The sequence below is a fragment of the Argiope bruennichi genome, chromosome 8, assembly GCF_947563725.1.
Source record: "Argiope bruennichi chromosome 8, qqArgBrue1.1, whole genome shotgun sequence".
NCBI classification, from domain to species: domain Eukaryota; kingdom Metazoa; phylum Arthropoda; class Arachnida; order Araneae; family Araneidae; genus Argiope; species Argiope bruennichi.
Genome location: NC_079158.1, coordinates 29,436,979 through 29,454,752, shown reverse-complemented (window position 1 = coordinate 29,454,752; position 17,774 = coordinate 29,436,979). Strand labels below are relative to the sequence as shown.

Sequence of the window (17,774 nt, the reverse complement as noted above, 5' to 3'; positions counted from 1 at the left end):
ATGCCCATATGCATGTGCCAAATAGTCTAAAAAACTACTCAAGCAATTGGTGCTAAGTCTTTTGTATAATACCCCTCGTTATACTGAGAATGTTTAAAGCCATTGAAATACTTGAACTGGTTAGTAGAAAGTATATTAGGATCTAAATAAGATAATATCAAAAACAGCAGTACCTTCTTTTAAATATAGGTGGCACCACCAGATGGTGCTTCTCGGACTGAAGTTCATGAGGTAAGAAATAACTTCTTGAATGCATCGAGATAAGCTCTAAAGCATTTACATTTTGTTTTTTATAACGATCTATTTATTAATGCTTTGTCACTTTCTAATGTTCATTATTAATTTAAATGATTTGGCTTCATTATGATATGAAGTTAATCTTAAGATTGCAAATATCCGAATTAAATTTAGGAAATCCATATTTTTCTATGGATAAATATATTTTCTCTACTAAGAATGATGTTATTTTTCAAAAGCTAAGTGAAACTAATTGTTAATAAAGGCATTAATTCATTTCCCCCGAATGATTCAATTGGCAGACACGCCAATAAATTAATGATATTTCTCCGTTCTACTAGTTTCACGTTTCTTGTCCTAAAGATCATTCGTTTGTGGAAAATCTCATTTTAATACATGAAAAAATATAAGATAGAACACAAAATGATGTTTCTTGAGAGATAATACGACTGAATATTACTTTTTACTCATGCATTCAGTATAAAATATATGCATATGTTTCATAGATTTGCCTAAATGGAAATTAATTCTATTCACTACACAGATACAATTTCAGTTCACACATTAGAAGTGCTGTTTGCAGTTTGTCATGACTATCTGAAGGAACTGCTATAGGAATTTTGATTGATGGTATTTTATAGATTATATTGTGAGAATATAGAGGTACAAAATTTGGTAAAAATATCACTTTAAGGATGAGAATGTAAACTTCAAAAAAATTTGTTTACAGTATTTTAAATTTTAACCAACAAATTGAATATCAGATGTGACCTCGAGTCTCATTTATTAGAAATGTACATGATGATAACTTGCAAATAAAGATTGCAGAATGCGAAATGTATAACAATGATGCTGCTGTATTTTGTAAATGGAAATATTTTGTAAATTGAATAGTTTCAAATTATTCTTTTTACGAACAATTATAAATTAGAACTTTAAATAATTAATCAATCTTGTGAGCGTTTTTTTTTGCGATATATATAAATCAATATTTACATCATTTACGTTTTTAAAATTTCAAACATATATGTTCTCAGAGATAACATGATTGTTTGCAATTTTTTCTTACGCTTCAAAAAGAATTTAAAAATGTTTTAATTATGATTTGTAATGTTATTTTTCATGGGGTTTTTTCGACTATTGAACTAAATTCCTAATTTCCATTAATTGAATAAATTGCATTTCTTTTTTCTTTTTTTTGGATAATCAGAACTATTGTTCTCAATGCTGTATACCGACTTACAAAAACAGAATATTATTCTATTCATGCTAATTTTATTAATATGATCTTGTTTAAAGAAAATAAAAAATTTTTTTCAATATAATTGGTTAATCACTAATCAGGCTTCTCTTAACATTAAATACAACTTTTGCCAATTTTGCCATTATGAAATTAGTTGCTTAAAAATCTGAAGCGAGCTTAAAAACTCGATTTCTACAGAAGCTAAGGGCTGGAATCAGTTTGTTTTAATGAATAGTAAAAGATGCAGACATACACGATAAGGTTTGAAGAAAGGTTTAAAGGAAGGTCAGACAGACACGATAAGGTTTTAATATATGAAAATTAAACTTTTAATTGAAATATACGCACTTTTTAACACATAATTGTAATTTAGCAATCTTTAAAAGTTATTTAGCCATTTAATTGATATCATTATTGAAAGGAACGAAAACAGAAGTCAGTTTCAAAGGAGAAAGTTAGTTTTTTTCTTAAATATGTATAAAGAATTTCATTATTTAAATGAATGAATCTTATCCTGATGATAAATTGCAGCCAAATTCGAAGAAACGAATTTTTTGTTGCACAGTCTGAAAGAGATTTTGATGTCACTTTAAAAGTAAATTAAAATTCAATTAAACGAAATCTTAAATATAGGTCTCCCTAGAAGGATTATTTAGTTCCCCCCAAAGAAATAATAAAAAAAGCGATTTGATAGTATAAAGGGAAATAAATTGAAAACAACACATGAAATTGAGCTGCTGCTTATTTTTTTCTTAATTCCTGGCTTATAAAACAGGCGACGTATTCTTCGAAATAAATTCTTCTAATCTAATTGGTTTAATTTAATTTAATTTCAGAGTTTCTAAGAGAATTTTTCCAAAACTCTTAGACTGTACTAAATGTCACTCTTAAAGATGAAAGAGGCAAATGTAATTAATTTATGAAAGATGGTATTTTTATGAAGGAAGAAATATGATTACCAGTAAACTTGTCATATTCGGTCCATTCATAATCCACTCGTAGCTCTCCACTGGAAATGCCCAACATCTAGGAAAAATGAAAATAAATCACTCTTTTCAAAAGATAATTAATTATTTTATTTCATTTAATCTCATTAAAATAAGTAAGGAAGAAACTTAATAGTTACGCATTGTTTTTTATGCAATTGTAAGAATTGACTCTTTTTGCTCAGTTTGAGCATTTAATTTTTTGTTAGTTAATAGTTTTCTATAAATATTATACCATTCAATTTTAATGCTATCATATTTAGCTTATCATACGCACGAAAATTTTAGAATTAAGAAAATCATATTCTAATCAAAAATATCCATGCAATTGGGAAATAAGCAAATATATATATATATATATATATATATATATATAATAAAGACAAAAAAAAAAAGAAAAAAGACCTAAAATATTAGAATAAAAACTTATATAAGTTTTTATTCTAATATTTTTATCAATGGTTTTTTTAAATTATGACCTACGACTATCAGCTGACACACGATATTTTTAAGCTATCGCTCGGTGGTTTTTAATTTTGTAATAACATAATGAATAAAATGAAGCATATATTAATCGTTTAAATTATATTTGACAAAATATTAATATTACTTTAAGACTCTAAAGTAAATAGTACATTGTTTTATAAGTTCATTTGTTTGGAAACTAGGCCTTTTAATCGACATTTCAGTGTCTTCCCTAATATTCTAGCCACCTTAAACACCTTTTTAACTAATTAGAAACCACCACTAACCACCATTGCCATCAGTGGTGGAAACAGTGTTATAAAAATTACTTTTTTGTTACTTTGATATGATTCATTTATTAAAAGCGGAGATAAGAAAGAACTAAAAACATAATGAGATATTTCCTCACATAAATTCTTATCTAACACGGGTTTCACTCTAAAAATGAGTGGGAAAATCAAAAATAAATGCTCAACCCACATTTTAGTTTATTTTGATTGTCTTTAACGCGTTTCACCATGCGTTTTTATGATTAAAAATAAATATTTTATTTTATTTCATTTCAAAACTGGTTAGATAATATTTTATTTCAACATGATTATTTAAAAAAAAATACTTTGTATTCTTTTCGTTTTATGCTTTATTTTAGACAACTAATAATTAGTATTAATTATTCGCATTTTAGTCCTTTTGAAAAAAAAACATTTTTTAAAAAAAGTAACACACATTTATACTCATTTTCTTAAAACATAATTTGTATAGCATTAGCCGAATTTTGTATTTTTTATAATCCATTCTTTCTACTTATTAGTTAATCTACATAAGAAATTTATTGAAATTGAGGAAATAAAGTGGTATTTTTATAATGATAGTTATCGTCATTATTTATGCACAAACAAATGTTTAAATTTAGTCTATGTTGGATTATTTTTAATGATTAAAAAAATGACAAATCCAGTTTTAATGAAAGAGAAATTATTTTTGATTTGTAAATGGTTTATAAGCACCTGTAATCTGAGATTAACGGTTAAACTTAAATGGATTATTTAAATAAAATGTTAAGAAAATTTATGAGCAAAATAGTAATATTGTGAAAGTAGAAAACAAGGAAATTTTTTTCTTTATACAAATCTAAGTGAAGAAAAAAAATATGAATTCAGAAAAATAGTAAAAGTACAAATAGTAAGATTTGTTTTTGAATTAAAATTATTTAATAAGTATGTAGCGGTACTACAACGTGCAACTAAAAACTGACATTTGCCACGAGGTCCAAATCAAATTGATAGTGCCGCTTTGTGGTTATTTTTGATCTCGGCAAGTATGCAAATTAACGACTCCTTCAGTCTCATGCGCACGCTCTCTACACGCTTAAGCTCGCGAAGCAAGAAGAGAAAAAAGAAAAACAAAAACGCTGCCGCGACCGGAACGATTCTGAATGAATCTTTAAGCGTTTTTTCAGTAATCTCGCAATTGTACAAAGTCTTGTAAATATGTTGTAATTAAATTTTCTTTAACTTAAACCTTGTTTTCTTAGCTCTAGCATATTTTAAATTAGGCATCCAAATTTGTAGGTTAGGTAATTGAAACTAGCACTAACCCACAAGTATTATTGTTTAAATTTTGGGTAAATATGTTTACTTACTGAAGTTAGGAATAATAAGAAGGGAAAAAAAGGAATTTTTTTTTATCAATCAATTTTTAAAGTTTCAATATCAGCTTACATTTTTTTAGCTTTCAATATTACCTTAGCTCAATATTAGCTTATTAAACATTTAAAAATTCAATATTGTGAAATATATTGTGTGTTAATTTTTTAAAATTATTAAAAAAATAATAATTTTAATTTCAATATTAGCTAATATTTAATTTCAATATTAGCTTAATAATTTTAATTTCAATATTAGCTAACTAATAAATTAATATTAGTTAGTTTTTCAATATTAGCTTAAGCATTAGCTCATGAGTCAAAATAATCATGAAATAAATATGAAAGATAAAAATTGATCAAAATGCAATTTCACTTTAATAACTCTTATAATAAAATGCCAAAATATCTTATATTGCAATCAAAGAAAGAAATGATGAATTTAATATTGATTTTCAGATGGAATTCGGTAAAATCTGTTAAATCGACTATTTAATTCAACTTTTCATCGCACACCATTTTACAAATATCAAAGAATGGGATTAAAAAGGGTAAGCATCAATCAATGAATTTTTTTTTCTTTATGGACGTTTTCAGAAAAATCCATAAAATGTTATAAATTGAATCACTCTAACAACATGCCAGAAACCATCCGTGCTGAATTTATGGAGAAAAAGGTTTGAAAATGTATTAAACTATATTGAGATATTTTATATCCGAAATCTAAACACAAACTTAAATACACAGAATTCAATATATGTACATGGAAAAGCTTTTAAGATATTAAAACATACTAATATAAGCAATGCCTAGATAAACATTCAGTAAGTCCTTTTAATTAAATTTTAATTTTTATACACAAAAAAAAGAAATCATATGAAAGATATTATCATTATCATCATCTGTAAACGAGTGATATATGTTTATTTTTAGACAGTACTGTTTTGGGCATGTAATATTCATATTTCATCTGCATAACTGATTGAAATTTTAATGAAAGTAAGAATATTAAATTCAAGCTAAAAGATATTGAAATATATAATTCAACTATAAAGATATTGAAATGCATTACTTATGATCTTCAGTTGTTTTCCTCAGTATGGCGTAAACACTCACTGGGATAATAGGCATTACTGAAACGAAAGATCATAAAGTTGATGAGGATTTAAAAACTTGAATAATTAATTGATAACTAACTCTAAAAGAAAGGCATAATAAAATATATTATTTAGTCTCTATGCAAACAAGTGTAAATTTTGATAGCGTATTATGCTTTATGACATATGATACACCAGTTATTGTAAACATAGATTAAAAATGTAATGTAATTATTTTTAATACCTTTTAAAAACATGCATACTGTTACCTTTAATATCATTTATTAATCAAGTCACACATAAGCTAATAACATCTATATGAACATTTATATCAATAGTGATAGTTAATTTTTTCTAGTATATATATCTGTTCGTTTAATAGAAACATTTTAGGTGTTTAAAAAATATCCTTTTTTTATTTTGCATTAAATTAGAGGAAACGTAATATTTCTTTTCATATTAATATAAACATTCAATTAAATTTTCATTATTGAAATAAATAGTAATAGAATATAAATTTGAATTAGTCATTAAGAAAACCATTAATCTTTCGATGATTTTTTTCGTGATTTATAAGTGAAAATATTTTTTATATATATATACAAAAATAAAACATTACAATGATAAGTTACTTACGTTACTTATGAAACGTTGGGATTTTTCATATTTAAATATATATTTCTGAAAAAGTATATTGTTTATATATATTAAATTTTACTAAATAAAGAATTTTACTATTAAACATACAGGGTGTTTATAAAGTCCCGGACCCATTTTGATGTTTAATAACTCATAAAATAATAAAGACAGATTTAAATTAATAACATAAATGGTTAAATAGACTCAAAAAGTTTCATGACCCTTGTCAATGAACTTCCACGTGTGCCCCCTTCGTCGCACGGAGAATATCAAGTCCATAGTCAATTTCACGCCAGGTAGCGACAAGCATGTCGGCATCCACATAGCCATTTGCGCACATTATGGCGATTAACAATGCCAGAAACATGAAAGGATGCTTCATCGGAGAACATTATGCTCTTCAGAAAATCAGCAGCATCTTCTATCCTCCTTAGCATATCTGTTGCAAAGGCCATCCTCCTAGGTCTATCGTTCGGTTCCAAAACTTGAACAATTTGAACTTTGTATGCATGCAGTCTTAATTTTTTCTTAATAACCTTGTACACCGTCGAAATTCGCATATCCAATTCTGTTGCCGCTGATCTCACAGATATTCTAGGATTGTGTAAAAATGTCTCTCTGACAGCGCTCAACATCAAAATCACTTGTGCAAGGACGTCTGGAACGTTTCTTATCTTCGATACTTCCAATTTCTAGAAAATTCTTTTTCTACCGCAAGATGCTGTTTTTGGATGGAGGATCTTTTTGGTAAATTCTTCTGAAATTTCTCTGTGCTTGCACTATCGATTTCATTTCTATGAACCACCATAAAATCTGTGCTTTCTCTTGTGGTGTATGCATTCTCCTTAATATCCGCTCGAATAAAACATCACATACAGAAGTACTACATAGAACAAACACATCAAAAGTAAACATAACATTGCAATAGTTGACAAAAACAAAGGAGAGAAAAATGCAATTAATAAGCAGACAATATTTAGAAAAGTACAGATATTTAGACTGGAAAATGAAATTATCTGAAATTAACCACACGCGCAGACGATATTTACAAAAGTAAAAATATTCAAACCTGAAAAGGAAAATATACGAGTTATTCCATCAATAAATGTCATAAGTGTGTTTATATCTTTATTATTTTATGAGTTATTAAACATCAAAATGGGTCCGGGACTTTATAAACACCCTGTATATTGTTTAGTATATTTGAAATATTAGTATTATTATATTTACTCAGATAAATATCAAAACGCCAAATAAATGCAGGCTAAAATATTTCGAACTTATGTAAGTACAGATTACTTTGAAATATTTGTGATATCTTTGATGCTTTAAATTTTTTTTTGTTAATTGTGAGTAAAAAGTATGTGCTTTGGAACGCTTAAATATCTAAAAACAAGGCTGTTTTTGATTCAAATTAATGTAGTATTTTATCCTTTATTTATTTCTAATCTGCTTAATTCAACTTTCCTGGGTTTTTTTGTTCAATAGTAAGCTAGTTTCTTTCCTTTTTGCTAAAATCGATTTAAGGATTCAAGAACTTTCTTTCAATTACATTTTAATAAAGTTCTGGCAAATATATTAAGAGCCAAACAGAGATAAATAGAGAAAGAGATAATATTTATGTGATCTTTACACTTTATATTTTCACAACATAGTGGTTAAATTCTCTAGAATTTGCATTCAAACTAATTATGTGTTAAAAAATTAGTAGGGCAGTAGAACTATTAAACGAATAAAGAATATTATTTATTCAGGAATAATTATGATTCTAATACAAATAGGAATCCGATCTTTTATTTTCTCAAATTCAGAACTATAGAATTTTGCTTTCATATCCTCATTTATTTTTTCCAAAATTTATGTCACTACAAATGTACAATTTAGTAACCTCATATTTAAAATTTTAAACAATATATGAAAATGTTTAAATGAAAAATCAAATTTATCACTTTATTGTTGGTAATTTAGTATAAATTTAATAACATATTATTTACTTTGATGAAACAAAATATGCAATAAGTTTTGAAATAGAAAATTTCATCAGTTTATCTATATAGATTTAATGGATACTTGACTGTATATTAGCATAACAACTTGCAGAATGAATGTCAGAATGCTTCTGTATGGAATGCCAGAATGCGTTATGACATTCCATGGAGCATTTTGTTCCTGCTAATATTTTCCGAAAGCCTACACCTGTGAATATGCTTACTATGGGTCCTAATATATTGAAGGATTAACTGTTATTTCAGCCTCAACAATTTTAATTGATCAAATTAATTTTTTATTTTGGGCAAAAAGTTCCACAACACTGAAATTTGAGAGCTTTCTGAGCTTGATATAGAAAAATATTTTTAACACAAATAATTTTTTAAAAATATCTACAAATGAAATAAGGAAAATCTTTAATGATATTCAGAAACTCAAATTAATATTGAAAAATAAATTTTTTTGAAGTTATTAATTATAATAGCATTAAAATATTTTAAATTATTTTAAATTTTATCGAATATTTATTGTATTATAACTACTAGGAATTATTAAAGCATAGTCATAATCTTTCTTGTATTAAATATTTCCTGACAAAAGTTTATTGATATCTTCATTTAAAATTTAATTGTAACGATATTAAAAACATGCTTTAAAGTTACCTCACATACTTTTTCTCCGTGTTACTAATACAAATCTTCCATAAAATTATTACATTTAGAATTTATCACTACTTTAGAGTTTCTTAGAATATTATAGAATATATTTATTATTTTGCAATAGGGAATTCATAATGCCAAAAATACTAAAGAAATGCAAATTATATCAATTTTTCCATGTTTATTTTAATTGAAATTTATTTAATTGAAAAGTATTATTTGTATTAATATAAACATATCTGGTTAGACCTGAATATTAAGTGTTAAAGTTTTTAAAAATGTCATTATTTGTTAATTATAGAATCAATTTTATAATTTAGTTTATTTTATTCCTTTGTAATAGAATCAATTAAAAATGAACTCGCAATTTCCAATATTGGTAAAAATGATATTGGAAACAGCAATCATTTGGGAAAATTGTAACAACACAGCAAATATTGAAAAAAAAAAAATAAACCGGGAAAAGTTTCGATAAAAACAGAATTTCAGAATTTATTTAATTTTAAAATTTCCCTTTTTTTAAAATGCTAAAAAAGATTTTAATTCTTTAAAAATAAACTTGAGGATGCTACAAAACAATTTAATTCCTATATTAAGCAGTTAAAATCATAAAACATTAATAAATGTATGATGCTAGAAAAAAATTGAAATCTCATCTCAATAAGATATAAAATTTGAATATTTCTTCAAACATCCGGAATGTCATTTTATGCGACAGTTTAGATGCAAAAAAGTGAGAAAAAGAGGATGCTTCATGACTTAAGCATGAAAGTCACGGTCGGTAACAAAATGTCAACACTGCAACCAGCAGAGCGTGGGTAAATGCTCGAGTTATCTCACACCATTTTTTATACCTTTCAAAAGAAAACATGGACTCATCTATTTAGGCCAAGGTGGGCTTTTATGATGGGGTATTTTATAATGCAAAATATTTGACCTGAGTGTTATCGCTTTAGTATATAAGCTGAGATGTGTTCGGTAAAACGTCACTTCGAGCTACAGCAAAGACATCCTCACCACAGCAAAATGCATTTCTTCACTTTAATCTTATGGGTGGCGGTCAGCTGCGTCTCTGCTGAGGATCAGAGTCTCAACAAAACGGTTTCGGATGAAATTAAGCTACGGAGAGGTCGAAATTTCGATAACTATTATGATGCAGGCAGTTTCAACAGCGATAGCGATCAATCAGATAATATGGATTTCAAAGAGGAAGACGGTCCTGTGCCACCACGTGGTGATGAGAGATATTCATTCCCTAACTATGACAAAGGATATGCTCCAAAACCTCCAGTAGGTTTGCCATTTTATGGAGGTTATAAAGGAGCACCTTACGGATACCCTGGATTGAAAGGCTTGCCATCTCCTGTCCCGGATCAGAAAGCAGAAAAGATAATGATGATGGATTTGATGAATAAACTGAATGGTGTTCCAAAGAAAGAGGAGAAAGGATTTCTCAGCAAACTGATGGATCACAAGCCAGCTCTGATAGCTTCTATTATTCCGTTGTCCATTATTCTGTTTTCTGTGGCTCCAGTTATCATCAAATATTTCCAAAGTGGAGCCAACATGCCAAGCATGGTAACAACCATCGCTTCCAGCAAGATGGGTCGTGCCCTGACAGATCGGGAATTTCTCGCCAATACGGTGGAGAATGTTATGGATTTCGCAACCAAGGCACTGGAGGAAGATGAATGCATCCAGGAAACTTTGTGTAAGGAGCTTGTGAGCCGAGGTGGCAAGAAGAACGTCAAGACCGTAGCTGCTGTGATAACTCACATGAGCAAAGAAGACTGGTTGAAGAGTTTGGGAGCCAAGGATCTGTTCAACAGCTTGCAAGATGGTGATTGTAAACGTGCCTGCCCAAAGAGCAGTATAGCAATACGGCGTTAAATCAGTTAGGATAAATTTATAACTACTCATTCTAGAACAACTCTTTCTTGCAAATTTACTGCTGTCTTTAGTAAAAACTGATCTAAACGTCTTTATCTTCGTCGCCACATTTAGAAGTAACCTAATTACTAAATGGTAATCAGCCATATATTTCTAAATTACTTTGAGTAAAATAACCAATTATGTACTTGGCAGAGGATATGAATTCAGATGACCATTTTCAATTTTGTTTTCTATGCTTCGTAAAACTTTCCATTTATTTATAATGATTAGCTTTAGCTTTTTTTTTTACTAAATTATTTTGAGTGCCATTGAAGTTGTTTCATACTGATATGAACATAAGAATAATTTTTAATAAAAAAGGAATTCAATCCTTTTGTTTTCTTGTTTTCTTTTTCTAGGCTTTAAAACGAGGAGAGTGTTGATTTGCATATAAATAACTTACAGCACTTAACAATCGAAATTGCGTGAGCCTGTGAAAGAAATAAAACATTAAATTGAGCTTTTATCTTTACCTAATACTTCGTTTCCCCTCCAAAAGCTTCTCACTTAATTTAACTTTTAAGGCCTCAACTATACAAGATGAAATTGCTTAGACAATAACTTTTGCTAAACTTTTGCATAAGAAAATGTTATTTTCAGAATTTCATTTAAAGAAAAAGTGATTTTAGTTCCTTAATCAAGAAGTAACAAAATAAACTTTTTTTGTTCATTTTTCAGGAATTAAAATGTAAAAATAAGTATTCATACATTTTGCAAAAAATAACGTAAGCGCTTGAGATTATTTACAAATTAGAAAAACAAAAATAAATTTTCTAATGAACTGAATTTAAATAACCTTTCTTGTAAGATTATAAATTAATTTTAAATTTCCCATGCATAACCAATTTGTTCTATTTTTGTTCAATATCTAAAAATGACACATTTGTTTTGCAAATAAAGTGTATTGTGATAATATATTCTATCTTATAAACGTTACTTACATTTTATGACTTTGCTTTAACATTCATTTTAACATTTATTATTCTAGAGAAATATATTAAAGGAAAAGGGCCTAATACTAAATAACATAATACGTTTATATATGAGAGTTAATTGAAATTTGAATAAAAGTGTTAAACCAATTAGTTATTCAAAATTCAACATTACTATGCATACAGTAAATTATATCCAGAATTCCAATATTTAAAGAGAAAATTTAATCAAATTTATGATGTTTGATTTAAGAACAAATCAATAAGTAATAAATTATTTAAATTTTTATTGATATGAGTTTAAAATGACACAGTTTTATTTGTTAAGAAAAAAGAATTTTCATCATATATATATATATATATATATATATAAACTGATAAGCAGTTAAGATTATTTTATGACCGAAAAAACTAATAAATCATTGAAAAGAAAATAATTTATGTTTTACCTTGAAGTTTAATGCTTATGAAAGAAAGAAACTGAAATTTCAAACCAATGTAGTAATCTTATAAAATTTTTATAATCTTTTAATACTAAATGAAAAAATTAATAATTGTACTGCCTAGTAAATAAAATCTATCCGAAATCTAGGCAGTAGGATCTAAGCATAGCAAAAAATAGAATAAATTTAATGAAGATTTTGAAATAATTACCTGTATCTAGAATATATTTTTTTCTCCTAATAACACAATATTTATTGAAGAATAAATATTTTATAGTTGGTGAAAAAATTAAAGTTATTATAATTTCATGTTTGGCATAGTGGCTTATTTTTCTCTAAAAGATTATATGTATTTTAATAGGGAAAACGAGTTAAGGCTTTTTGCACTGCAGGGATAAGAGACCCACTGCAGGGATAAGATTATAATAGTATAAAATTTCAAAAATCATGCTAATAATAAAAAGCATGAACATATCAACAAAAACTGTACATGAGTGAGACATAGGCATAGATTGTCTAAATGCTGCATTTGATTAAGAATTGAATTTTATTTGCACGGATTTAAAAATAGCATTCATTTGAAAACTTTCGACCCATTCTGGATCAGAATGTAAGAATATTAGTTCTTATGTCAGCTGTTATATTTTTCTCTTTCTTATTTAAGAAGTCAAATATATGGAAATATAATAATGTTTAAATTGGAAAAAATGTCTTATCTTATATAAAATAAATTATTATAATATATTAAAGGACGATGGTTATTATCATTTAACCATCTTTGCAAAATCAAATCAATGACTTTAATACCCTTGTATATTAAAATATAATTTCGTATTATCTTTCAGAATTATTTCAGCAGACTTGTCATGTAAAAAAGAAAATATGCGGATTTCGGAGCTTAACTTGAAAATAAGAGGAAAAAAAATGTCAGAACCAATTTGAATATTTTTTAATGGAATCATGCTAATTCATGTTTATGCGACATGCATCAAATGCACAGATCCAATTTAATTTTGGAATTATTTTCATGTCTTGTTGAAGTACAGGTAATATTAAATGACAGTAGAAGGTACAGAAATACCTTCTCCAGTAATTTATTCTGGGTATGCGCAATTATATTTCTTAAGTGACTATAATGTAATATGTATTGATTCAATTATTCTAAAGACACAAAAAAATGTGAAAGTAGAAATAACAAAAAGTAAACTAACTTAGTCAAAACTAAACATATTTTAAATTCTTAAACTGACGTATGTACACGTAACTTCTACGAATTTTATCACTTGAAAGCATTTGAAAAATTTGCATTGAAAAAAAAATTAAAATTACAGAAAGACAGACACATGTTTTGAAAGCTGAATTGATACCAATGTCATGGGTAAAATGATGGCAAAAGAAATTGCAATATATTTTATTTTATTTTGCTTTTATTGCTAGAATGTCGAGCTATTTATGCGATCATTGTCACTCATTTTGAGTAATAGTAAAAAGAAATGACACCACAATCATTGGTATTTCATAGTGACATTCGAATTGGGCGAGACATTTCGACTTTGGACTTTATTTCGTATTTATCAAGAAAAAGCAGTGGACGTAGTCTCCAAGAGGTTCTTTCGCATACACCTTCATGAAAATGTAATTTCAACTCCTCCAAAGCTCATAAAAATTGTGGGATTTAAGAAAGATAGTGAATGGCAGGGGTGCTCCAATTTTTATTTTCAGTCTCACACATGAGCGTTTTATTTTTATTCGTAGCTGTGAAGAAAATTGCATATGCATTTTAGACGACTTTTTTCAAAAACTAAAATTTAATACATAGCGCTTTCTTAATTGATTTAATAGTTGAAATTATTGCATTTTTAAGTAATTGTATTTATATTGCAAATGAGCAGGCAGAGAGTCACCCCGTGGTCATATTTAATTAAAAATATTATATATTTGTATAAAATTTGATAAAGAGTAATTATTTTAGTAACAAGATTTCTTAAGTGATTTAAAATTATTTATGAAATTATATTTATATATATAAAAATATATATAAATATATTTATATATTATAAAAATATTTATGAAATTATTGCATTTTTAAGTTATAGTAATTATATTGCGAATGAGCAGACAGAAAGTCACCCCACGGTCAGATTTAACTCAAAATATTATATATTTGTATTATATATAGTTCTTACATATTTATGCTATTTTTTAGATGCTAAATTGTATTCAGTCGCATTCGGTGACAGAAAACAGGTAGACATACAGATTTTTTATATATGCCGATGATGAATTTCGTACAGGATAGGACAGAATTTTATGTATCGATCACATATCAGATTTCATTTCTCTAGTTTAAAGCGTTTTAAAGTTATCGTGTTTCCAGAGAAATAGAGACATAATAAAAAAATACATGGTTTTATAATTCAGGGATATCTGAAATATGGACATTCGTCGAAATCTCGAGTTGAATTTTTTGACAATTATAATACTTTACCTTTGCATTCTTCATATAAAGAAGATAAAAAAGGCCAGGCGTGATAACATACTTACCGTTATGTATTATTCACAATTATATTTATCATACTACTTCAACGCCATCTTGATCAACTCTATTGTTATATTCTGCTACACGAAATTAGGAACAGTAAATTAATTATTTAAAAATTACAAAATTCTAGCTAAAATATTACTTACCCCATCCTATTATGTAGAACATAAGGAGGCTCTTTTGCTCTGCAAATGCGGCAGCTATCAGCTTGTGAAGATAGAAACCTTCGCAAAACATCCACATGTAGTTAGTCATTCGAAAGTACTTTGTCAGAATGAATAGGATTTTGCATCCGTCCTAAGGGAAAAAATTGAATAAATTAATTACAATTTAAGTATATATTTGAGCTAACATAGATTTAATTATTTGTGTTAATATTTCTGTGTACAATATGTGGTTCGCTTTTAATAAGTTGATGAAGTTAATCTCAAATTAAAACATATATTTAACCTGCATTCTAAGATATATGATTTAGTTTAAGCAATTTTTCATTTTAGTAATTTAGTAAAAATATAAACACTCTTATTTATTTACACCTTCAAACCTTCTTGTATTATGGCAAAACAAAAAGTAAAAATGTGACTCTCTTAAGGAGCGATGTTTTGCTGAACGAGTGCCGATGAGACGCAATGACGTCACATGCTAGATTGGCTTATACCTGTTTGTATTGAGTACTTGTTTGAAGAAAGGCATGGTATCCACATGGAAATTTCTTTTTGTTAGATAGTGTTGCCGCACGCGACTCCAAGATCTTTGAGAAAGAGTTAACCTTAGTTGACGAGATTCTGTCTGTGACAGAGATTTGGAGGCTAAATGTGGATAATAAAGACGCCGATGTGCTAGTGGAAGAACATAACCAAAATTATTGAAGAGTTTATGGAATTGGATTCTGTGTCACAATAAAAAGTTGAGGAGAAGATTTGATCAACTGAACAGGAAATAGAAGACTCAACAGAGCAACAACCTTCAAGAGAAATAAGGGAAATGTTCAAGGAATGGGAAATTATAGCATCGCAGGTTGAGTAAAAGCTTCCTTATAAGGCGGTAATATACGTGATACAAATTCATTTAAAGCGTCTCATTTCCGTCATACACCAAAGACAAATGTTTTTAGCCAACTTTCTTGTAAATAAAAAACACATTATAAATGATAAATTACATTTTTATATATTTGTTCATTTTTTTTTTTGTTTTTTGTAATGGAACGCATTGTTCTGTTTTAAATAGATTTCCTATGGAAAAAATTGTTTTGCTTAGCGACTAAAGTTCGGGGCGATTTATATTCGTTAAGTGAGGTTCCATTGTATATTATATACGACTGAACAGCAGTCACTTTTGTACAAAATATTATTTAAGAATAAGGTGTTTATGTATACATTAAATAACAAATAACAGCGTGAAATTAAGAAGTAACTAATTAGACTCAATGAAGTGTTAATACTATACTAATATTTTCTAATTCGAAAAATGTGTAATTCTTGCAAAATTATTATATATTAATATATTACAAAAATATTATACATTGGCAAGTAGGTTAATAACATCTTCTAATTGACTGTAGTCCCCTCATTCCAGTACGAGACAAAACTCCGTCATTACTTAGGACTGTTGTAAGTACAAGAAAATTTTTTCACAATCCTTTCTTTAATAATATTTTTAACTAATCGCCTTTGGCGATCAGATGATTATCCGAGATTAATTCTCATTAAAATTAAACGCATTTATTAATTTTTTTTATGTACATCAAGTGACGAATCTGGTAGTCCAGAGTTTGATAACCTTGAAAGGACATTCTTTATTTATTGTCTAAACATTTTTCTCTCTCTATTTTTATTAGAAGTATGCCAAAATGGTCCTAAAAAGGGATAAGATATTTGCAGTAAATTGAGGAATAAAAGGAATTCAATAAATTTTTAATAAATGTTTTATTTAAGCATTCTCAGTGATTTAATAAATTTAAGAATAGAGCTTTAATTTTTCATAGTAACAATTTTGTAGAAGACAGTTTATACATGAATTCTTTCATTTATTTTTAATTCGGCAAGTTCAAATATTTTATCATGAAAAGAAATAAAATGTAGTTTTAAGTATTTTTTATTTAATAATGTTTAAAAGAAATAAAATAAAATTTTAAGTGATAATGTATGAAGAATCAATTGAAATTTTTATCGCAAGGTCTTGTACCAAAAAAATTAAAAAAATATAAATAGGTTAATATTATACATCCTTACATTTGGCGAAAATTGGCTACTGATACCGATTATTCGCTAATTGAACTAATTCAAATATCAGAATAAAATTTTATCATCTTCAGTCGAACTCTGCGAAGCCTCATTGGAAATACATAATGCGTTCTTCAGATGTATTTTGGTTTATTCTAATATTAAATATTTGGAATAACAATAAAATTTAATGAAGTTCTTTTGAATCTAGACACAAATTAAGAGTTATGTGAAATCGAATGAAACACTTCATAAGGAAAAAGAAGAAAGGACAGAAAGCTGCGAACCAAAATGCTTTAATTTTTTTTTCTTTTTTTTGTATTCAACTGGGAGTTCATTCCGTTCACAAATGCACTTTAAGGAGAGATGGTGAGAGAAAATATTAATGCAAATAAATTCGAATTCCTCAGAATATTTCGTCGTCTCAAAATTAATTTAATAAATTTATTCTAGTGACTTTTTTTTCGAAGTCAAGAGGTAGGACTGTTTGCTATTTGCTAAGGCTCCCACGACAAAATAAATTAAATAAAGAATAGCAACAAAGTTCTTTCGACAGCTTTATATAATGCTCAGAATGTTGAAATACAGGCTTAAGAAAATTCGAACTTCAAAAAAAGTTTTATGTTTCCTATTTCTTTGCTTCCAAATACAATTTCGAATCACGTCGCATATCTTAATATTTCAATGAAACCGAAGACAATTTTTACAATTGCATTAGTATAAGTAATCATATTTCCCTGAAT

At 27.3% G+C, this 17,774-nt stretch overlaps 1 protein-coding gene across 1 annotated transcript in view; it reads right to left on the bottom strand.

The window, feature by feature from the left end:
- LOC129981299 (calcitonin gene-related peptide type 1 receptor-like) overlaps window positions 1–17,774 on the bottom strand; it is a 314,682-nt gene that overhangs the window by 35,643 nt on the left and 261,265 nt on the right. The window contains exons 10-12 of the mRNA XM_056092074.1: window positions 14,956–15,106; window positions 5,649–5,709; window positions 2,440–2,506 (exon numbers count right to left, since the gene is read on the bottom strand). Of these exons, the coding sequence (XP_055948049.1) occupies window positions 2,440–2,506; window positions 5,649–5,709; window positions 14,956–15,106 (279 nt within the window). The remainder of the gene's footprint in view (window positions 1–2,439; window positions 2,507–5,648; window positions 5,710–14,955; window positions 15,107–17,774) is intronic.